The following is a 24,114-nucleotide window of genomic DNA, read 5'->3' on the forward strand; positions in this document are numbered from 1 at the left end:
CTCCTCTGAAGTACCTAATAAAAAAATGCGTGATTAGCTAGTATTTGTCTAAAGAATTTAATTTAGGATTAATTTAGGGTGTTGGTTTTGATTTTCTAATGTTATGTGTATTCCTGTGTATATTTTTTCATGGTCAGTGATAATAATTGAAAAAGCAGTATTCCTATGGTTGATATAACATGTTTCAGACTCCAAACTAGAATTTATTCACATCTTTGTATAATTTGGAGGTACAAAAAATACACACATGAAAACAAAAATACATATTTCTCAAAGATAAATGTATTCTTGGGCAGAGTTCTTTTATGGTTTCTTTTTTTAACAGCAATTTTAACATCAAGGCAAAATACAGAGATTTCAGATTTTGAATATACACTTCACACTTTGTGTTGGAATGCTGTCTTACAGAATTCAATGTATATTGAATTCTGTAAGGTGGCACTTAGGTTGCATGAATATAGTGAAAATACAACCTCCCCATTTAACCTCCTACATGGTACTTTTCTCCATTAATATAGATCCTTTATTTCTAGATCATGATATATTTTATATGTTTATTTAATGTCTTCCTTTCAAGTATTGTAGAATTAAAATACTGGTTTGTGGGTGAAAAAGGAAATGGTGGTGTTTATCTAATTTTTTGCTATGCAAAGGCATATTTGTTTTTCTGTGCAGATATTTGATAGTATTTTTTATAATACCAGGCCCTGGAGGCAACACTCTTGTCAGCCCTGAAGATGCTGGATGTTGGGAAATGGCCGATTTTTTCTCTCTGTTCCCCAGAAGAGATCAAGTTAATTCGTCAAGCCTGTGTATTTGGCAGTGCTGGTAATGAAGTGTTGTATGCAACTGAAAATGATGAGGTAATTGTCCAAGAGTGTGTATGAGTGTGACATGTTTAATCAGTTATGTGTCAAGTTATTCTGAAGGCCAGTAGTATAATAGTACACCTGGAGAAAGTTGCATGCAAAAATGTCTGATTGTTTTGTTTGCTACTGAAACATTTTTGGTTTAAATTAAAGGCTTCTCACCACAATCACAGAACAAAGAGAAGATGAAGTTAGGCATTTATTGCAAGCGCATAGTGACAGGATGAGAGGCAGTGGACACAAACTGCAAAATGGCATTTTCTGATTCAGTACTAGGAAAAAAATGCCATAAGAGGTGTTAAGTCCTGAAGCAGTTGTTAGATTTGTTTTCCTTGGACATGTACAAGAATCTTTTGGACATGGACTTGAGTCAACTGATCTGTTAGATCTTTGGTGAGCCCAAGGGTGGACTAGTTGGCCTTTGGAGGAGGCTTTCTGTGGCAACCTGTGTTATGAGTCTGTGATTCTTTTATAACAGGTTTTTGTGCTTGGCATGAACTGCAGTGGCTGTTTGGGAACAGGAGACATGCAGAGCACTATAGAACCAAGGAGGTTAGATTCCCTCTGTGGCAAAAAGATAGCCTGCCTGAGTTATGGAAGTGGCCCTCATGTTGTTCTTGCTACAGAAGGTAAAGTATGATTTGAATATTGCACCTTCAGAGAGTCCACTTAAATTCATCCAGGAGGTGTGAAAGGTCTGGGCTGGTAACATAAGAGAGAGAGTTGAGTATTCTGGGCTGTTAACTCAAAAGTATTTTAATTGGCAAATATGACATGTCATTAGCTTGTTATTTTCAAGAGTTTTTCAAGCCCTACTTTGACTTTGTTACTACTTTTGGAAAGGTTTTTTCTTTCACTTCTTAGTTAAGTTTGAAACTTCTGATTGCTCTTGAAATGCATTAGTGGCTACATTATACCCCTATGTTCTTGTGCCAACACTGTCCTTCAGCTAAAATGCATCTTTTCCCTCCAGTACCTACTTTTGGATGTGCTTCAAAGACCCATTATGTTGCCTTCCAGCCTTCATGCTTCCTGCACTGACACTCTATTATCCACATTGTGGTAGTGGCTTTTATGCTCATAATTAAGTATGTTGCACTTGGGGAAAAATTAATATTGTGTTCCCAGTGAGGTTCTGTTAGAGCTTAATTGATGATATTCACACTTCTCTGTCTCTGTTAATGAGAGGAAATGTTTTTCAGTATTCTAGATATGACTAAAAGTAGGTGGAATTATGTTGCAAATGTGTTCTTTTAAGTTCAGTTGTGTTCCATCATTTCCTCCAGTCTTCATGTCACACCATTCTGCATGCTTTTTTTGTTTATGCATCTGTATTCCTCTGAGCTTTGTTACTGGCAGATCCCACTGACACATACTCCTTAACCTGATGATGAAGTACTGCCAAAGAGCAGGTCAAGAACTGATCCTTGAGGATTTCTACTCATAACTCCATTTGCATTATTAGCTTTTCTTCAGCACAGCCTTTTTAAACTTACCTTTTGAGGGCTGTTATATGTTGCACAATTCTTGTGTTAATTATTGTCATTGCCACTTTGCTGTATGTTTCTGTGCCATGTGTTTCACATGTTTACTGAAATTTGTGTTCATATGTTGGTGAACTGAGGAAAAGGTTGTTCACTTTTGACAGGATAAAGTAATTAGATTTAACCAGTTATTGTAGAGAAGTATTGGCTTAGTGTAGCATATTTTGACTTTGTAGTTCTGAGGGAATCCTCCTTAGGAAATATGAATATTGTAAGGGAATGAAAGCTTATTTTTTGAATTTTCCAAAGTGGGAAACAGCGCCAGAGCATAGACAAGAAATTCTGATTTGTTGTCAGTAACATAGAAATTGAAATGGGGATTCTGACTGTCATTTCATCCTTTTCTCTTCTGTATTACACCATCCCTTTTCTTGCAGCAGTATGTTTTCCTTTGCTATGATTATGCTGATGCTATCCATTTGGATTTGTGGTCAACACTATGTGAGCCTGGTAGCATTGGTAATGTCCATGGGTTGAACAGCCCCATAGGTCATATATGTATTTATACACTTAAGTATGCATATTGTTACTGAATTTGACTTTTTAGTTGGTAATTTTATGTTGTGCACTCCATAAGTACAAAGAACATAAGAAAAGTACATAAGAAAAGTAGAGATTTTTCAACCAGCTCTTTACATTTTTCTTGTAGAAGGAGAAGTGTATACATGGGGTCATAACGCTTACAGTCAGCTGGGCAATGGTACAACAAATCATGGCTTTGTTCCCTGTCAAGTCTCCACTAACTTGGTGAACAAGAAGGTCATTGAGGTTGCCTGTGGCTCTCACCACTCCATGGTGTTAACCTCTGATGGAGAGGTGAGTAGAGTGGGAACCAGTGTCTGTTTTCTCTTAATGAAACTCACATATGTGAGAAACAGGAAAACACTCTGCACCTCTGGTATTAGACGTTGCTTCCTCCAGTCCTCACAGTGGTGATATAACACAAATATTTCAAAAAAATTGAAACTTGTGAGGGTGTAGCTGTTTTGAAGTGTGTACAGAGCACTGATTTTGTGCCATTTCTGCTTGTAATAACAAATTATGCAGCCAGTTCCTTCCTATGCTGTAATCTACTTTAAATGCTTAGTGGCATTAAAGCTGATGTTAATGTAAATCACATTCACTGTAAGGAATTTTACCTGCCAAAGTAAAAAGTTTCCTGGAATTTGCCTTGAGGTGCCATTTGTGCCACTTAGATATTCTAGTTTGGGTTCTGGAAAAGTAGCAATGGATTCTTCCAGCATTAACTGCAGCCATCATGTTTCCTCTTACCTTCGAGTGGAGGAACAGAAAAGAATGGAATATATAAATGCTTAGATTGGCATATTTTTGTTAGAAACAGTTCACTTGTAAACCTATGTGTCTTCCTAGTAAAACAATACATCCACTTTCACATAAAAAATTAAATTTTTTATTCATACCCCTTTTTCCTCTCTTGAATATGTACTTTGGACTGTATATTATAAAGCCGTCTTTGATGACAATTCTTTTGCACCAGGTATACACATGGGGTTATAATAACTCGGGCCAGGTTGGATCTGGTTCAACAGCAAATCAACCAATTCCTCGAAGAGTTACCAGCTGCCTACAAAATAAAATAGTTGTTAATATAGCTTGTGGACAGATGTGCTCTATGGCTGTGGTGGAAAATGGAGAGGTAAGAAATTTCGAGTTAATATTTGGACTGAATTTTACTTGATGTAATAACTTGGCATGTAGATAATTTCAAACCTGGTCGTAATGAGCTCTTACTCAGAAAGGAAGTTTACCTTTCCAAACTCCCTCAAGTCTAGCTGCTTATACTGCTCATAACAACCTTTGTTATGCTGTCTTCAGCATTCATGGACAAATAAGTTATACTAGAATCTGGAGTGTTGTATGTGAGAATAATCAGTGAATGTGAGAATAATCATTGAATGATATTTTAATTTTCAGTGCTCATATTCACATATCTTAAGAGAAAACAAAAGTACATTGCATATATTTTTTGTACTGAAGTACCTCTTGAATCTCTCTTTTTATCCTCTTTGCAAAGATACAAGGAGGTTGTAGAGTTCTAGGTTTTGTTCATATGAGCTGATGATGTTGGGCAGTATACATCTCGCTAGCTCTATTTCTCCAAACACTTGTGTTTAGAACTAAGTAGCTATTGACTGCAAGGAAACATAATGTCACTGAAATTATCAGAGCTCAGTGTTTTCCCTTTTTCTTATGTTTGGCATGAAGCTGCCTACTCAAAGTGTTGTGCACAGCTTCCATTTTATAATTCTTCTAGTGTGTTTTTGTTAGAAGATTTTGGAATGAGAAATCAGCTCTTTGAAGAAGGGAAGTATTGTTCTGGATTTACTCTGTGCTGGCAAGCAGCCATATGAGTCACTGATTTTCTGTTATTCCTATTAAAATCTTGTAGTCCTACATAATCTAACTCATAAGGAGCATGAATGTGGAAGTTAAGAATTCTAGATGAGTACGTAACCAGCATTTAAAAAAAAATATATGTATTTATATAGGTAGGTATATGTATGAATATGTTTGTGTTTTAGTTAAATATAAAACAAAGAAGTGAATAGTAGCAAACAGCTAAAAGTCCCTGTCTCTGTTTCAAGGTCTATGTCTGGGGGTACAATGGGAATGGCCAGCTGGGGCTGGGCAGCAGCGGCAACCAGCCCACGCCGTGCCGGATCGCAGCCCTGCAGGGCATTCGTGTGCAGCGGGTACGTCTGGGCTGCTCCGCCTCAAACCCTCCAGGAACCTCTGCAAGAGTCCTGTAGACAGCATAGGCTGCCTTTGAAGGAGATAGTTCTTTGTTTAAAAAGTGACGTCAGAATAAAACACATGTGTCCCAAAGTGGACCTCTCCCAACAGGGGAGAAACTGTGTCCCTGTGGAGTTTGGTGGAAATTTTGCCATTGACTTCAGTGAGGTCAGGATTTTACTTAGAGGACTAGACCATTAAAAATGTTGGTTTTGTTTTCTTCTTTTTTTTTTTTTCCTGTGAAAGTTAATTAAAAGATACTGCTGTTATTTTAGTAAATAACAGAGTCTTTCTAGTATAGTCCATTCTTCATTAACCCTTGCCTTTTTTTTTCTGGAAAAATGCTGCAGTTTAGCATTTTGTCTGTCTTGCAGACTGAATTTCATTTTAGAACTGCTCTCCAGCCACATTGACTTACTGGTGGTTGGACACCGCACACTGAACAAATTGCCTCCCACTGCATTTGGCTAACATTTGGTATGATTCCGCAGTTAGTCTTGACCTTTGGAGATTATTGCACTTTACCAAGTAGTGGGGCTGCCAACAGACCAACTAGCAAACTGATAACTTCTTTTGTATAATAAGAAATATTTAAAGTGACTGCAAGAAAGATTCTGGAAGTTTTAATTGATTCATGTGAAATAGAGGATACTGACAGGAAAATGATACAAGCTGTTAGAAAACATTGGTTTTGTAACTAATGAAAATTTACAACAGCATTTTGAACTTTGGGTCCTATTTATTGCATTTACTCAGGAAAGCTATGATTTTTTTAAGTCTTTTAAAAGAAACTCATTTAATGACATCATTTTATATTCAGTGCCTAGGATGTAGACAGTAGCTTTGCTGGTAGCAACTACTGTTGGATAGTAACATAACAAAGTGAGTATTATGTTCCCCTGTATTTATTCTTTTATTTAGAGAGTGAATGCTCCGGCAAGTTTGGCTTAGATTCTATTGCCATTCACTTACTTTACTTGATATCTATCAATACCATGTTGTAGATCTCCACCCAGTAAATAACTTGATGGTTTATTTCACTTAAAGTACATCACATGCTTCATGGATGTCAGTGGAGTATATGTGTTTATGGTGTATCTTTGCAGATCATATAAAGATAGCTGAGGTAGGTATGAACAATGTACATTGGTTTTTGGTAGCTGTCTATCTCTACTAAGTTACACAAACTCCTGCAGAGCAGGACTGCTGCTGTAGTGTTGCCACTGTGTTATCTGTCTGTATGTGGGGCATGTGCTGCATATGTGAAGTGGATTTTTTGAACAATCTGATGTGAGGAGGCAGCTCAGCAGGAGCAAGGGGGTTTCCATGAAGTTATGAGTTGATAGAGTTGTGGGCTGCCATCAAAATGGAAAGTTTTGTCTCTTCCCTCTCTTTCCTGGCTGATTGCTCTTGTTGCTTATCTTGTGTGGTTCTCAGACCGTACTGTTTAGAGTTTTCTTGCAGTGATGTAAGTTTAGAGAATTACAGAATGGCCTGGATTGAAAGGGACCCTAAAAACAATCCAGTTCCATCCACTGCCATGGACAGGGACACCTTCCACTAGACTGTGTTCCTCAGTGCCCCAGTGAACCTGGCCTCAAACACTTCAGGGATGGGGCCCTCAGCAGAGGATCCTCTGAGCATGAGAGCTGGTGCAGGGAGGGGGCAGTTTTATGAAGCTGTCAGTCAGGGATGAGAGGATCAGACAGGGAGACCTTAGCTGTTTTTCCAGTGGTGAAGCTATTCATATTGGAGCAGTTGTCCATGGAGCAAGGTCAATGCAGGACAGACTATCTTCACTTTTCTGCATATTGTTCAAATTTGTTATATAGCTTTCCTTCTTTCTCAGTTTCCAGCTATTCTTTTTGCTCTGCTCTTGAGATTATCTGTCAGGGTTTCTCATTGGTAAATTTTTTTTCGCCAAAGTCACTTCATCTACTTTCCTTCCATTTTTAATAAACTTACCTGTATTTTTAATTTTTACACTAGTATAGAATCAATGGCATTAACCTATAGCATAAGATGCATCTCTGTATTAACTTGCTATTGCATAAAAATTACGTTTTGTTCTTTTTATTATTCCTTACAGGTTGCCTGTGGCTATGCACATACATTAGTGCTAACAGATGAAGGTCAGATATATGCCTGGGGAGCCAATTCATACGGCCAGTTAGGTACTGGGAATAAAAGTAACCAGTCTTACCCTACAACAGTTATTGTGGATAAGGACAGGTAATACTTACAGTCTTGCAATCAGACATTGGTTGACATACTCACAGAAGAACTACATAAAATGATGGTATTTTTAATATTTTTTGGGGTAGAAGGAACCTATAATTTTTTGCAATGGTTCATCTGCTAAATGTGAAAAGAATTTTCATTGAAAGTGCTTGAATCTGTCCCATAACCATCCCTGTGAAAGAGAAACTGAACATTCTGAGCCTGAATATGCTATTTTCTACTTCAGCTCACACTGTACTTTAAAGGCCTTAATTGCAGTTTCCTTTCAGTGGTGTAGTTTCATTGCTTGAAATCAACAATAAAGGCTTTATTGTCTGTGAATATAAATTGTATTTTAATATGCTACTTTTGACAAGAAATGTACTCAGAAAAAGTGAAGGGTGGACGTCTGCAATTTGTGTTATTTCTGCTATTAAATCTGGCTCATAATCCAGGAGAGAGAGAAAGGGAAGACTTCTTTATTGGTATTGTTGCCTAAAAATAAAGCTTTGATTTTTACAAGTTAAATATTTTCCTCTAGGTCCTTGAGGGACAGTGGGGCAGTTGTTTCTGTTGCTGTTGTAAAGCTTTGTATGTATATGACCAGAAATCTTGATTTTGGACTCCTGTTGTGAATAAGAAGGAAAGTGAGATGTCCCTCTTAACCCTGTGTCTGAGTACATCATTGTGAAGAAGTGGCATCTCTGCTCTGGTGATGAGACATGGCCTGATCTTCAGCATTGCTATTTCTATGTGTGTACTTGTGGTTTTGCTTCAAATATTACTGATTTTCTTCCAGACACTTTTAAAATGTTACAATAAGAATTTAATACAAGTTTTAATGTTGCATGCTACCTTTGGCTTTTGTTGGTCAGAATATGAATTCTTGGTGTCAGTGAAAATACTGCCTCACTAAAGCCTGCGAGATTTGTGCATACAGCTTTAAACAAGTTGTTTCCCTGCCATTATCCCCAGGCAGCTGAGAACACAAGTAAACAAGCAGTAGTTCAGACTGCAAAACAGTGGATTGTGTAATGCTGTACACAGTGGGAGTTTTGAAGTCCTAAATCTATCTTGAGATTAGAGACATAGCCTAGCTAAAGGACACTTAGAAACAGCTTTAAGTGCTGTTTGGCTCTACATTTTAGTTTTCAAAATGGAAGTCCTTTAAACATAAGTAATAATAATTATATCAGTAAGAAGAAGTATGTTTAACTTGTTGGTTTATAATTGTTACCAATAAGCAAAGAGAAAAAAGACTTTCATTGTCTTTCAATTATAAGCCAAAATACAATTTTAATTTTTTTTAATGCATCCTTGTTTCCTTCTTCATCTTCTCCAAGTATTTGTTCTCTACAGCTTAATACAGCTACTCCCCTCACTGCCCAGCACCACCAAGGACATTCAGAGACTTGAAACTCATCATAGCTTTGCTTGAGAGAGCTGAGGGGTCAGCAGAGTATGTGCTGCAGCAGACACAGGGCTCTGCTGCAGCTCTGGCTTCTCTCTCCTAAGATGCTTTTCCAAAGAGAATCTTGGAGTGCACGCTGTTTGCAGAAACACAGCGTTTTAATTTTGCTGTGTGTGACCAGGAAGCATTCTTGCTTACACGCACGCTTAAAAGTACGTCTTGCACTAGAGAAAGACAGGAGGCAGCGAGCTCATTGCTGCATTTTGTTCTTAATGAGAGTGACTTGCTTTTCTCCTTTTGTTTGCTTGTCAATTCAGAGTTATCGAGATCGCCGCCTGCCACTCGGCGCACACGTCGGCGGCCAAGACGCAGAGTGGCCAGGTGTACATGTGGGGCCAGTGCCGGGGGCAGTCCGTGACCTTCCCCCACCTCACCCACTTTGCCTGCACTGACGATGTGTTCGCCTGCTTCGCCACCCCGGCTGTCATGTGGCGCCTGCTCTCCGTAGGTGAGCTGAAGTGGTTTTTTATTCTGATACCTTCTAAACAGAACTGTTAGCTCATAAAACAGTTGAGTGTATTCGAAGCCTAGTTTCTCACAAAAATTTACACCGGGAAGCATAGTCATAATGACATGTTATGTATGTGTGATATGGCATGGTAAAAAATTGCTAAAGCCTGGTGGCAGGGCTAGACAATTGTCTGTTTCATTGATGTGGCTGATTTCTATGGGGAAGTGCCTCAGGTTTGGGGAGGGGTTTTTTTGTGTAACCTCTGTGTGTGACTGTCCAGTGGCTCTGGGTGGAAAATCTGAGTTAGAATTTGGAGATTTGGGTTGAGGAGCTCTGAAGCTTTCTTTGATGCCCTTAAGTAGACTACTAAGAATGGAGGGATCCAAATTCCCATGTTCTGAACTGGCCACATGCACTCAGTCTCATCACAAGTGATTGTGACCTGGTCTTCTGAAGAGATAAGTTGCTGGATCTCAGGTGTTTGATTAGCATTAAGATCTGTCTTGATGGCCTTGAGTAGAAAGAGTTAAGTATACAGCATTGGCTACCAGAGAGCTCATTCTTTAGCTGCAATTTAATCCCATTATAGTTTCTAATAAAGTTGCTGGTGTGTTGTTGGATATTTTTTTTGGTTTCTTGGGTTTTCTCTTTTTGTTGTGGTGGTTTTTTTGTGTGTTTGTTTTGGCTTGTTGTGGGTTTTGGGGTTTTGTTTGTTGCTGTTCTTGGGGGGGGGGGGGTTGTGTATTTGTTTATTGTTTGGGTTTTTAGGAAGTTTGGGACTTTTTGACCTTGGCTTCCAGGTCCCTTTGGAAATAGAGCTACAACACTGTAGCAGTGTTGTACCAAAGCATAAGGTAAAGCCTTACAGGAGGAAAAGGTTAGTTTAAAAAAAAAACAAGTTGCAGATGCACTTTCGAAGCCCCTTTTTCATATGTGCCAAGTAGTCTCTCCAGCCTCCTAGCACTATTCAGGAGGTCTGAACAGGGTTCCTTGTGATGACACAGGGAAAAGGATGCTGGCTATCAGGTCCTTGTCATGTCTTCTGGGTTGTTTTTAGTTAGGTGACTCTGTGCTGGTGTCAGTTGTGCCTTTTTGCACACTCCAGGAGCTGAGGGTGACTGGCCTCTTCATCCTGTCCCACCCTGGCAAGCTCTCATGACTGACTCACTGCTGTTTGTCATCTGATGTGTGTGTGGTGAGAATCCTCAGGCAGCTGTGTCCTGGCATCTTACATCTGCTGATCTATATGCCATGGACATCTACCATGCTTACAGCCCTTCTCTGTCCTTTTTATTCTGGTGCTTCCACACCCAGGCATTTCCATTCTCTCCATGTTTGTGGCAGTTTTACCATTTCTAATACAACTCTTAGCGCTGGCTGCTAAGGAGTTTTTTTGGCTTTGTGCCTTGTCAGTGGGAACTGCCTCTTCATTTCCTTCCTCAGGCTCCACTTTCACTGCTGTAACAAATAAAAGCATCTGATTTCCCTCTAAGAGTTTCAAAGCTGAACCCCACTATATTCAGTTTTCTTCTGATGGCTTTAGGAAGTCAGCTGGAGATGTGTCTTGGTGGACACCTGGATTGCCAGTTAACTTTGAAGGAGTTTCACCTTTGCATTAGTTGCTAAAATGCTTACTTGTTTAGTTAGCAGAGGTCTGAATAAATAAACCACACATTGTACAAAATAAGAACTAACCAAGTATTTTATAGTATCATTGTTTCAGAAATATTTCTCTTTTTTATCATTACTGTATTGGGTTTCTTTCCCCCATCCATTTTACCTGTACCTACCCAAATTGTGCATACCTGATACTCTCTAAGTGGAGTGCAAAATGAACTTGCTAAACAAAGTGTAACAGTATCAAAATGTATGTGTGTGTGTGTGTGTTTTAAGCTATTTTAGATCTTGTGGAGAAGGTCTTTCCATTTCCAGCAGAATACTATTCTAATTTCTAGCTTGATAGGTTACAGGACCTGGCATTTATCTAATTTTCTGTAGAGAACAGCTAATTACTGACCCACAAGATCTGTCTAAACCCATAATATGTATTTTTATGGTAAGAAGACAAAATGTTGTCACAGTTAAGAATGAGATTTGGGGGTAGAATGGGTTGTTGATTTTTTTAGTAGTATTAAAGAAGATGGTTCTCTGAGGCTGTGTGATGGAGATTTGGATCATTTCAGTAGGTAAAAATTTTGTATGCAGATAATGGAGGACTTTTCAAAGCTGTTTGGTAACTTTATAATGCAAATATCATGTGCACTGTAGGATTTACAGACATATGACACCAACAGGAGTATGCAGACCTTGACACACTGTGCTTCTAACACCATTAAGTCTAGGGAAAGGTATTATTTTAGAATAAACTTGTAAGTGTTGGTATTTACTTTTAGGGATATTGAACTGGGCAGTTTCACTGCCAACCACGATGTTGTTTCTGTAATAGATTCATTTTTGTAATATAATGTCTCCTTATGGAAGCCTTTCAGAAAATTTTATTATGATTTTTTATTAATCTTTTGAGGCTCTTATAATAACTAATAGTTTCATTTTCATATAATTTACTTACTAATGTTTGATAGCATTTTCTGTCATATGGAGCAGTAAACTTCTGAGAATTAATTTTTTTTTTCTGGCCTTATATAGATGAGTTAGAGGAGTGGAATTCACAGGTTTTTTAATAGAGATATTTGCTTGGAGCAGGAAACTAGAAAGGACTGAAGAAAGCAGTCCTTTCTTTGCTTTTCTGGCCCAGACAAAACACACAGGCTGCTGGGGGGGGTTTACTAGCTTTAAGGGGATGTATTTATTAAGAGTGTTAATTGCTGACAGATACCCAGAATCTTGTAGTGGGAGATATTTGTATTGCTTACTACTTTATATAAGTCCCCTGTTTATTCTAGAGCCTGATGACCATCTAACTGTAGCCCAGTCACTAAAGAAGGAATTTGACAACCCTGAAACTGCAGACCTGAAGTTCCTAGTGGATGGAAAATACATTCACGTTCATAAAGTTCTTCTTAAAATTAGGTAAGAAACAAACAGTATAAATTGTATAAGTTAAACTGTGCAGTGTAGTCCACTGTGTGGAGTCATCACTGCAAAAAAATTCTTAACTTCTTCTTACAAATTCCCTTTTCTCTGAGTCAGGGATTCATCTGCTGTTCTTCACTGTTACTCTCTTTGTAATTATCAAGCATGTTGCTCTACTACCTCTACCTGCCTTTCCATCACTTCCCTCCATCTGACATTTATCCTCCTTTGTGCTCCTAAATGGCCTTGACCTTAAATTCCAAGAACCTTTTGCTGGAAGAAAAAGGAAAAGGCTCACTTCCTTCTGCTGTCTTCTCAGTAGTTAGAATCAGTTTTTTCCTCCTTTATATGCTTGGCTTCCTCTGCCAGAATGATTTGAGGGGTTGTGTTTATTCTTGGCACTCTTTCCTTCCACAAGACCTTTCAGTTGTTTCGGCAACTTCTTCACGTTCTATCCAGATGATCTATTTTCCCCTTTTATGACAGATTTCTTGTTCTACATGTTTGAAACATTCTTATCAGTGAGTTTGACTTTTAAGCTGGGTTTTTGTTTTTTTCTGTTTTTACAACTTTTTTGCAAGTTAAGACCACTTGATGGTGAGATTTTACATAAGCAGATCTCCAGAATGTTAATAACAATACAGAGAGATTAATTTTTTACTGCTAATGTGGTTTCTCCTGTGATATTCTAGAGACACTGCTTTAGATCTCTTCTGCCTTGCCAACTGCTTCTGCTTCATCCTCCTCATTCTTATAATATTTTTCTCTATTTGCTTTTTTTTTTTTCTCAAAATGTTTGGCCATCTCACTCAGCTTATCACCACTTTCATCTTCCTGCTTTTGCTCCTGAGTCCTGTTAGTGATTTCTTGTATATTACTGTGTGAAATTAAAATTCCCTGTTAATTCTTGCCTGTACTTTGTTGGGGTTTTTTTTCTGCTCTCCTCTTACTTCTCTGATTACCTGTATTACTTTTGTCTTCCCTTTATGGTTTCATTGCATGTTCATTACATTCATGCCTATAGTCCACCCTCTTCATTTGGAATGCCATGTGTTCTCCATCAAATTCCACATCAAATCTTGTGTATGCCCAAAATGTTCCTGAGGTTCCTTTTCCTGATAACCAGACTACATGTAGCTTTCCCTTATTTCCTTTTTGTTGCTCTGTTTTTCTCAGATTATATGGCATTCTGTGAAGGAAATGCCTAATTCTAAAATGGATTTACATATATGGTGTTACCAAAATACTGTGAAGGAAAAATAAAGCATCAGGCACAGTCTGTAAAATTAATATTTTCTTTACTCTCATGGTGCAACTGGATCAAAGTATTTAAAAATGTGTTTTGCAACATTTGGCCTGGAGCATTGTCATGAAAGCAGTGCTGCTGAAAGTTCCTTTTTGTTGTTTAGTCATTTCTTCACTGCTTACGAGGACTTCTTTCCATCTTGTTCCATTCCTGTTCTTGAACTGGGTCCCATTGTTGGTGGTTACTGGCTGGCAGGGATGGAGGAATGGCAGGGAACACCCAGCTCAGTGAGAGCAGCCCAAGGCCAGCTCTGCCTGCAGGAACAGAGAAATCCCAGCAGGATTTACCAGCCCTGCATTCAGCCAGCCAGAGCGGGCTGTCTGCGCTGTGTCTGCTCAGGGATAGCGACAGGGAGAGACACACTCCAAGGGATCAGTCACTCCAAGATACTTTGCAGACTGGAGGATGTGTGCTAACCAGTTTTTATTTTCCTTTGCTCAGTTTTTCAGGGATCAGTGTGTACCACGTTCTTTCTGACTTTTGTGTGGTGCCGTTGGAGCACAGACCGTTCCCAAGGTCTGATCCATGCTGGATGGATAGCATGGTCACCACTAACATTTAACATGGGGCTCTGGGAAGCAAAACAATGAGGTTTTGTCTGCCTCTCCCAATGCCAGAATATGCAAAGATGTGGCAGAAGCTAGATAATGACTATATTTCTTTATGAATTAGACAAGAGGTTCTATTATTTTATTAAAATCCCCAAAATACTAAGATAAAAAAAAATTCTTTCATTAACAAGTAAAATGTGAAGAACTTAAGTCATTAGTTAAATAATTATTTTTCATTTGGATTTAAGTGATACTGTCTTTAAGTTGTAGTTTTGTCTCAGAGACATTAAAAGGAAACCATCTTACTTTTTACAGGAAAGTTTGAGTAAAAGAAGAGAAAATTCAGATGTGGGAGAGTTACAAATTAGTGTAGTACAAAGAAGTATGATTAAATTGTGGTTGTTGTAGGAGAATTTACCGGAAGTGGAGATGTTCATTTTTATCAACAAAAAGTTTGAAAACAATGCTCATGTTAGGATGCTTTTTAGGGAATAGTAAGTTACAGTGCATTGTAAATTACTGTGATCTGGAAGTTGCAGATTACAGCTACCAAAGGCAGTGCTTTGTCCTTGGTTGCATCTGTCACAAACGTATTCTGACTTGTAAGGAAAAGATGATGAAAAATCTGAGTGAGAGGTCTTCACTTTCAGTAATTTAATCCTTGAATTTTATGATTAATGCCAAATTGTGTATGGACTCTGACACTGGAATAAATGAAATCTAAAATTATGAATAATTTCTCTCTTCATTAGGAAATGCTGGAGAAATCAGGGTCAAATCTCAGAAATGTCTAAGTTAATTGTAAACTTTATGTGCTACGAGACAGGTAATAAAATTGTTAATCTATAATGTATTTTAAAAAATGGCATCAAAACCAGATGGATAATTCTTGTAGATATTGTAAGTAGAAATGAATTCTGCCATAAAATATTAACAACAGAAATAAAATTCTGAATTATATATATCAGGCTTATATAAGGCTTAAAGAAATGAACATGTTCAAAGCAAGAAATCATGTAGCTAGAGGTTCTCCTTTCCCATTTAGTCTGTAGGACTGACTTATTTTTTTACCAACTTCTTGCTGCAGCTCATCTTTCAAGCTTAACTCTTTGCCGTGTACAATCTCTGTTCATGTTTTGTAGGTGTGAACATTTTCGCTCCATACTCAATAATGAGGATGAAATTATAGAAATGAGTGAATTTTCTTATCCTGTTTACCGAGCCTTCCTGGAATATCTGTATACAGACAACATTAGGCTCCCTCCTGAAGATGCAATAGGTATTTGCCATAAATGGAAATTACTCCAGAGACAGCAAAGTTCCATCTATGTGTCATTACAGAGTAAGGAAAGCAGGGCTTGCTGATTTTAGTTTCTTCAGCACTTAATCTTGAATTTGGCAGGTGTCAGGAAGAAAAGATGCAGTAGCAGGAAACATGCCCAAGGAGAATGAGTGGTGAGCATGCAATGAGATCATAGGTGAAAAGTTTTCAGAAAGAACTCATTGTTGCTCTTATTAAGAACTTTATTTTATTTAGAAAGGCACTAATGCCATCCTGAAAGTTTACTTGTTTGAATAGCTGTAGTGATTTTTGATCCTGAATGAAAATGGAGCTCTCCCTGCATGAATTTAAGAGGATGTAAGTCAGTAATTGATGTCCAGAATGAGAACAAGAGAACAGAACACTTCCATAGTAATAAAATGGTTCCTTTCTTGATAGGTCTGTAGGGGACCTTAAAAATGCACACATCATCTAGGGAAAAAAACCCAGAGCAAGTGTTTGATTAATTCAGCCTAAAACAAAAGGGTGATTGATTAATTTGAAAAGCCACTAATACATTTTGCACCAGAATAGTTAAAGCTGTTTAAATTTTCACAGGGCTGCTAGATTTGGCAACATTGTATAGAGAAAACAGACTGAAAAAGCTTTGCCAGCAAACAATCAAGCAAGGCATTTGTGAAGAGAATGCCATTGCTCTCCTCTCTGCCGCTGTCAAGTATGAAGCTCAGGTAAGAACTTCTCCTCAGGTAAGCAGTTATTTTCTGAGAAATGAAGCTGCCTGATGTAAATATGACTGTATTAAACTGATGAGGCATGATTACTGTAATTTCCCCTTCTGGCTTAACAAATGGGTTTTTTTTTCCTTTTTCAGCTGTTAAATAAAAATTTGAAAACTCCTAGTTTAGTGTTTTCTTCCTGCCCTTTTGGCTTGCCCCTGTGAGTCAGGGTTTTTAATCTGCTTCCTTCCTTGTCATGTGGCACTGCAGGGCTTGGCATGCAAATTCCTTACTGCCATTTACATCTCTGCCTTTGGATTTTGCCCTTTCACTTCCTGAGTTTTCCACCTCATCATTTTGTCTGCCGCTGTCTGGTACAATCATTCTGGTGCTGACTTTTACAGGCAGTGGAAAAAGTCAGCTGTAAAGTCCCTGCATATTTACACTTGTGCTTTTATTTTAAAAAATCCACTTTATCAGTACTGTTTACAATAAATTATGCTGACCTACAATAAATTACCTATTGTTAATACTCCCCCCATATCCTGTCATCTGGCCTGCCCTTGGTTCTGGAATGAGTCACTAGTGCTCAACCTGTTCTCCGTGCTTTTATGGTGAAGAAATCCTTTCAAAGATATTTTCCTTTTCTCATCTTCCTAGTGCTGTGATGATTGTGAAAATAACTGTGTGGTGGGTTTTATTATTCAAAAAGTCTGCTTATGTATTTCAGATGTAGGGGACATTGTTATAAATACCTTTCAGGTATAGGAGGCAAGTAGAAGAGACTGAAACAAACACTGAATTAAAAATGTTGCAGCAGCAGGATGGAGACAGCAAACTACAGGAGATGAATTTGTGTAGGAGTTGCAAAGAGGAGACTGGAAGTCAGTGAGTTCTGTGCATTGAAAGAGAGGATAACAAAAGACCAGTAGATAGTAAGAGTGCCAGCTGCCAGTTACAAGACATTTGTAACCCAGGTATCAGAAACAGAGGGCATGGATGGCTGGGTCAAAAAGGACTTGTGCTTTCAGTGTGCTGTGCTGCTACAAGCCCAGCATGGCAGGGAAAACTCTACAGAAAGGCATGACCCAATGGTTTGGTTCTCTTAACAGCAGATTTTTCATTAAAATTTTATTATTCAGTTTCTCCTCTTACAAGCTTTCCAAAAATTTTGAACGTCTTCAAAGCAGAAGTATTTTTGGTTGGTCTGTATCTGGTGAAGTAGTTAAAGAGTAGTTAAAGATATGTTTAGGTGTGTTGTGAAGTAGTAAAACTAGCCTGAACAACATACCAGAGTCCATAAGAGACACAATAAAAGGGATTGGCTGGATAACTAAATACATGTTGTCCTCCTCTTCCTTCAGTGATTCAGCGTTTTGCTCTTTCAAAACATGTAACAGTTTAACACAATTGTCAGATGATGAATTGGTTCACTTGCCCTGGCTGCAGCGTGTGCCAAACTCAGGAGTGTATTGTTGCCCTCCTCCCTACACCCACAGCTCAGAAAGGGATGGAAGTGCAGCAAAGGTTTATCAGAGACATGGGGATAGCCTCTCTCTATGGAATCATGGAATAAACCAGGATCTTCTAGTGTACATTAATATTGTAACTCCTGGTTTGAGAACCATGTGCACTGTGTCAGGACTTCAATAGAAAGTGCCAAAAGAAGGATTATGAAAAAGGCCTCATATTTTGGAAGTTTGAAAAGATAGAATTCCATTTTTTTGTCATTAAATGTGAACACTGCAAGTGAAAGATTGTAGTGGTGTGTGACATGCCATTCACTTTGCAAATTAAATTAAGGCTAACATCTGTTAGGATTTAAGATGTACAAAATTTTTTTTCCTATCCTCAGAAAAACAAAGAGTTTCTGCTACAAGTTATTTGAAAGCATATTTCTCATATACACTGCAGCAAACTAATCATCTTCTTTAGACTAATCATCTTCTATAAAACAGAATTAAAAAGACAGTATTTCTTGAAACTGCAAAATGAGTGACAAGGATTCTCTATAATCTATGGTCCTATTCATACCAGCATCAGAAAAATTAATTGCTCATAGTTTTAGCTGGCATAAAAATTTACACATTGACTGTAAAGCAGCTCAGGTTCTAACAGTACCATTTCAGAAGTCTGCTGGAACCTAAGGTGTCACTGTCTTTGATTGTCTACATTTTTTATTTCCTCTGGTTTTTTGATTCTTCATTTCTCATTCCTTTTCTACTTTCCCAGTAGTTGATGAGAAATACTTGCTATACCATATTTTTTCTTTAAGGGTATTTTGTGCCTCAGTTTATGCTTTAGTTACATCTTGAAACACAGAATCTAAGGAAAAGTTTTCAAAAGGAAATGCACAGGTAGTCTGCTGAGTATCTTTCTACTATTAATCCCAGGCTGCAATGTTTGTGTAGTTAATATAGAATCAAATTGGCATGGGTTACTCTTTTTGCTGTAACCCTTGAAGAGTTTTATAGTTTATGGATCAATTCTGACTTCCTTGCTGAGGGCTCCAGGCTCCATCTCTGGCTGCAGAAGGTAATTCATTTTTCTTCACAGCAAGTTGTTGCATAGGAGCCAACTAGAGCAGACTGAGCCAGTGCATGGAGACAGTGGGAAGGACTTACTGCATGCAATCCTGGTTGTTTGGCTTGATGGTTTGTACGCATCCTGTGCTGAATACCTGAGTGTCCTCTTACAGTGAGACCAGGACAAGACTGAACCTTTTGTGCTATCTGGGAATCCCATTAGACAGAGGGATCCAGTTCCTAGGTTTGCCATGAAAGACACATGTATCCTAACATGCAGTTAGTGTTCAGCAAGCATCATCCCCTTTTCCATCACATTGTGCTTTTATTTCCAGCATGACTAGCAGATCTGCTGTTTTTCACAGGACCAGTACTGAGTGCAGTGCAGGGAGGACAAGAAAGGAGTTATTGATGCTCTAGTAGTTCTGTTTGGGGCAATTTGATGGCTTCACCTGTTGGTAACTTTTCTAATGAATGTGTAGTAAATTCTAGTAAATGTGATGGAGTTGTAGAGATGATTTTGGTGGCTGTTCCTGTTTTCTCAAAGTGGGTTTATTGAATAGTTTGTATGAAAAAATTTCATCCTGTCATTTGTGATCTCATCAAAAGGATTGGGAAATGGATTGATAATGGACACAGTCTGCTATATTCTGTGCTAATTAAATGACAGATTTGAAACAAAGTAATAATGTTAATAATTCTATCAGTCATTCATATTACAAATTATTCAAATTTGTTCCTAGGACTTGGAAGAATTTTGCTTCAGATTTTGCATAAACCATTTGACTGTTGTTACACAAACTCAAGGCTTTGCAGACATGGACCATGATCTCCTGAAAAACTTCATTAGCAAAGCCAGCAGAGTGGGAGCATTCCGAAACTGAGGTCTGACTACTACCAAGCTGAAGAGCACATCCTCTTCCCTTCTGGAAATACTTCTCCTTTGGAGAATTCCTCCGTGGTCAGAATGTGCAATGGTTTGGAAGGATAGTCTCGGTGTCCATCAGCTAGGGAGTGAGTAGAAGTCTACTAACATGTAGGCTTTGTTGTAAGGATGGCTACAGTGTAGGTGTGTGGTGACTGTTCATTGCCAACAGCCAGAATTTAACACAAAAATCTAATGCAGTTACTACCCTTTCCCACCCAAAGTCAAGCAAACTAAGCTAGTCATTATCTAGTCTGTCTCATTTTTAATTTTTTTTAAAACAGTCTGTCTTTGGATTTTATGGGACAGTGACCTCTTTGCTGCTAAAAACTTTCACAGTGTATTTTTGTCTCAAAACTCAGTTAGTATGCCATAATGGGCTTCTTTTTATAATCTAGTGAAGATTCAAACTTGTTTTTCTGGACATATGGTAAAGTACCATAAGTTCTTTAGGATGAGAAGCTTTCTGGTTTGTAGGAGGGTATGTCTCACTTGTTGTTTATTTGCAGTTAATTTATGAGGAGCTTCAGCGGGATGTTACAGTTTTGAGTTCCCAGCACTCGTCTCATTGCTTAGCCAGAATGAAAAGGATCTCCCTTTCCATTACACTAGGCATGTCCCTGGCACCCCAGTGGAAGCACTCACTAGGTTTGTCTGGATGTGAATTGTCATGCTATGAGTTTTACTGCTAAGAAAACCACCTAGTTACAAACCCAAACAAGCCTTTAAGAAAAGGAAGTTCTGCTTGAGGCTTATTTATTCCTGTTTTACTGTCTCTCCTCAGACCCATCAACTTCAGAAAAATGGAGAAAGAGGTGATTTTGAAGTGGTAACTTCAAATCAATTAAATTTTAAGAGTGAACTGACACTAAATTCCAAATGGTGATAAAGGTATCTTGTCCAAATAGGGCATTTCAGATTCTCCTGTGGTCAGAGCTCTCAGGTGACCACTCCACTTCCCTTTCAAGGCTGTTCAGGAGAGAGGAGATGCCCTCTGGACATGCCTCTCTGCCAGCACTGATCATCGGTGGCTAAGGTAGAGTAGATGCTTCATTCCTAACTGGCTGAAGGGAATTAAGTTGAAAAACCCACCCAGTGTTGCAGAGAGAGGTTTGCCCCATTACAGAAGATGTGGAGCTTATGGAGCATTTACTTGAATTTTCTAACAGGTAACTATGAATTAACCCTGAGAATTTCAGATTTTGATTGAGTGAAGTGACGTCAAGTGCCTTTTGCAGTATTTTATGAATGGGTAAGACAAAAAGCTGGAGGACCAGGCTCAGTACACCTGCCTTCCTGCAGGTTCTTGCTGTGCCCGCAGCATCCTTCGACGACGTTTTCTAATCCTCAGATGTGGTTTCTAAGAATTAAATTACCACATCTTCATGTCTAAGATAGAAATAGCTGTTCTTTACTGTATTGGAGGCTCATTTATCAAACAATCTTGTTCTTTGAGGAAGAGTAGGAAGAAAAAGAGGAAGTGGAATAGTGTACCCCCTTCACCCCAGGCCCTGTGTGTGTGAGTGGAAAGGTGAAGCACACAGGTAGCAGAATTTACTTAGGAAGGAAGAGGGTGATGAGCAAGTGTTTTAGAAAATGCTGTGGTAAATATTTACTTGCATTTGAGACTTTTGCCTCAGACCCTCACTACAAATAGACTGGATTATCTACTGCTAACAAGCACATTCTGCCACCCCCTCAGTGATGAGTAGGATTTCCTCCAGCAGTGTTGAGTTTGTTCTTAGCAGCTGTGTCAGTATTTTGTATTCAAACAGAAGTGGTCTAAACCTTTCCAATTCACAATGCAAATTCATCAAAAACACAGCTTTGCTGGGGGAGGAGATCAGTTTTGTTAAGTTTGTGTTGACACCAGCACACAGACAGAGGTTACTGCAGACAGTGAAATGGTGTCACCACACCATTTACTGGGCATTTACCATTTACTGGGCACAATTTTACTGCCAACCCTGTGTGCTCTAGCCCAGAACTGATCATACCAGTATGGGCACAAGGGATTCCATGTAAGCTAAGGCTGCATATCCCTGGCTAAGCTTGAGATGCCAGATTCACGTGCCAGCACTGCCTTCAGGGTCACAGTGCACAGAACGAGGGCATACACCCATGTCCCAGCCTTGGGGCAGCAGCTGGCACCTGCCCCTGTCCCACCCGCCCCGATGGCATCACACTGGCACACATCCACTCTCACTGGAAAAGGAACCAGCTGGGCACCTCCAGCCCTGGTGCTGGCTTGGCAGTGGTCACTCCAGCTTTCCTAAGGTGTGGATTATGAAAGGTCTCTCCACACCTTTCTGTTGTTTTACGCAGGAGAATCAAACAAAAAACTATAAACATAAAATGATGGGGTTTTTTTTGACTCAACATCTGATCAGAAACCTTCTCTTGCTCTCTGGGGCCACTACTGCATGGAATGATAGCACTGGAGAGGGACAGCACTCTCCTCCATTAGCTCAAGTTCATAACAAAGTAGTTGAACAGAGATTGCAGCTGAAGTGGCATGCTGCTTGGAACAAGACATTTTTTAATAGAAGAAAGTGTCATTTTTTTTTCCAGTTTACTTTTTTCCTGCTCATTATTTCCAGCCAACCATTAAACACATTAAAGCCTACTTGCAATTTCAGAATAATTGACAAAGCCTGTAATTTTGAGAAAAAGCATCTCTGCACTAAATGAGAGTGATTCTAAAGGTCCAATGTGTCAGTGTTGGCTTTTATTCTGTGTCATCTGACCTGGATGTGGTAGTGTTACATTCATAGAACCATTTATTTATTTAATTTTTTAAATTTTCATTGCATGTGTTCAAAGAAAAACCACCCTTACTGGCTTAGGTGTTTAAATGTGGGTGCATGGATGTAAATATGTGCTTGAAACCCAACAATGGGACATTTCAGAAGAAATTAGGGATAGATTTTACTGTGGTGAGATAGACTGCAACAACCTTGTGTTTGCGTATGTTGTAGGTTAAATACTTTATAAAGTATTGTTCTGTTTTAGGATACCACAGAAAAAAGGTATTTATTAAAAAGTGAAAGTTTGGTCAAACAGAAATTCTGTCTGGGGTTTAAATAGAAAGCAATGTTCCACGTTCCAGAAAAGGAGTCTGAAAATAAAAAAGAAATTACATGGGTAGGATCATTTGAAGGGTCTCCTAAGTTACTGAAGCTAAAAGCCAGCACTGCCTTGTCATCTAGTATCCACCTGTAGAGTTCTGTTACAATGCTTGGTAACTATGTAAGCTGCTGTTTTTATATGATCTGAACACTTTCCATGGGCTTTCCTTGTAAAAAAAACAAAACATTTGTTTGCCCCAGAGAGGCAGGATTCATTGGCCACCACCCAATGATGTAGAAAGTTTACAGAAAGTTTACAGCCTGATTTTACATAAATGATTTTTTTGTTCTATATAAGCTTACCTGGTTTAATAGACCATTAATAAAAATGCCATATTTAAAACAGTTTGAGTGGGACTTTTTTCCTTGAAGAAAGTTTGATGCTTGTAGACCGAATTGACTGTATGTGGGGGAAAAAAAAAGTAAAGCAGATAATATTTCACAGAGGTACTTTGAAGGCTGTTTGTGTTGTTAGGAAATCACTGTCACCAGATAAGGCATTTGTAAGCTGGAGAATTTCTTCAAGTGTATTTCCAGCTTTAAAAGAAATCAATGCCCTGGTGACTTAATAAACTGTGGTTAATAAAATGGTTCTCAGAACACCAACCATTGTTTCTTAAGCAAATGTGTATTATCACAAGCTTGTTACATTTTAGAATATTTCACTTTATACTGTGTGCTGGCATCACACAGCCATGATCTTCTCCAGCTGCTTCCCATTTGACACAGGTGTTTTCCTGCAGCCACTCCTGTGCCTGAAAATGTGCACTTGCACATTCCCTGTGGCTGTTCTGGTACCTGTGAGGAACTTGCTGTTTAGTACAGCCCCTCTGCACAAGCACTGCCTCAGCACAAAATCCTTCACTTGCAAGTCCAGAGGCAGGGAAGAAGAAATAAACTCCTATGACATTTAAGAACAAGCAACATTTGGAAACAGTGGACAGCAGGAAGAGATAAGGGTATAAAACATCAAATGAAGAGGCTGGCAGTCAGCTCATCCACCTTCACACGGCTACAGAGCCAAGCTGATAGATTCCATTCCCTTAAGCACCAATGGACAGAAATGAGCCTTCAAAGGATACAATTTACCTGACCTCATCTTGCACCCAGGGCTTCAGCCTTCTACAGAAATTGATGCTTGGTGTTAAGCACCTAAAATGGCCATCACATTTTGTGCCAAGCTTCTGCTGCGATTCCAAATTTTCTTTTTTCCTGGAACAGTTTCAATATTCCAGGCCATTTTTAGTACAGCAAGGCCTCACTCTAAGAAAAGTGCTGTCAAACACAGTAAGATTTCCATATCTAATAAAAAGCCCTTAGTTTCAATATGTATTTATTT

General features: G+C 38.7%; 1 protein-coding gene across 4 annotated transcripts in view; it reads left to right on the forward strand.

Annotated features, from left to right (window-relative positions):
• Positions 1 to 23,120, forward strand: part of LOC119702398 (RCC1 and BTB domain-containing protein 2) — a 32,815-nt gene extending 9,695 nt beyond the window's left edge. For all 4 annotated transcript variants that reach the window (XM_038140556.1, XM_038140730.1, XM_038140644.1 and 1 more), the window contains exons 3-13: positions 705 to 863; positions 1,348 to 1,498; positions 3,063 to 3,229; positions 3,912 to 4,070; positions 5,020 to 5,127; positions 7,257 to 7,399; positions 9,116 to 9,306; positions 12,213 to 12,339; positions 15,342 to 15,478; positions 16,079 to 16,209; positions 19,466 to 23,120. In XM_038140556.1, coding sequence (XP_037996484.1) covers positions 705 to 863; positions 1,348 to 1,498; positions 3,063 to 3,229; positions 3,912 to 4,070; positions 5,020 to 5,127; positions 7,257 to 7,399; positions 9,116 to 9,306; positions 12,213 to 12,339; positions 15,342 to 15,478; positions 16,079 to 16,209; positions 19,466 to 19,606 — 1,614 coding nt within the window. In that variant the 3' untranslated portion in view covers positions 19,607 to 23,120. The remainder of the gene's footprint in view (positions 1 to 704; positions 864 to 1,347; positions 1,499 to 3,062; positions 3,230 to 3,911; positions 4,071 to 5,019; positions 5,128 to 7,256; positions 7,400 to 9,115; positions 9,307 to 12,212; positions 12,340 to 15,341; positions 15,479 to 16,078; positions 16,210 to 19,465) is intronic.
• The last annotated feature ends 994 nt before the right edge of the window (positions 23,121 to 24,114 follow it).

Source organism: Motacilla alba, chromosome 1, assembly GCF_015832195.1.
Source record: "Motacilla alba alba isolate MOTALB_02 chromosome 1, Motacilla_alba_V1.0_pri, whole genome shotgun sequence".
Taxonomy (NCBI): domain Eukaryota; kingdom Metazoa; phylum Chordata; class Aves; order Passeriformes; family Motacillidae; genus Motacilla; species Motacilla alba.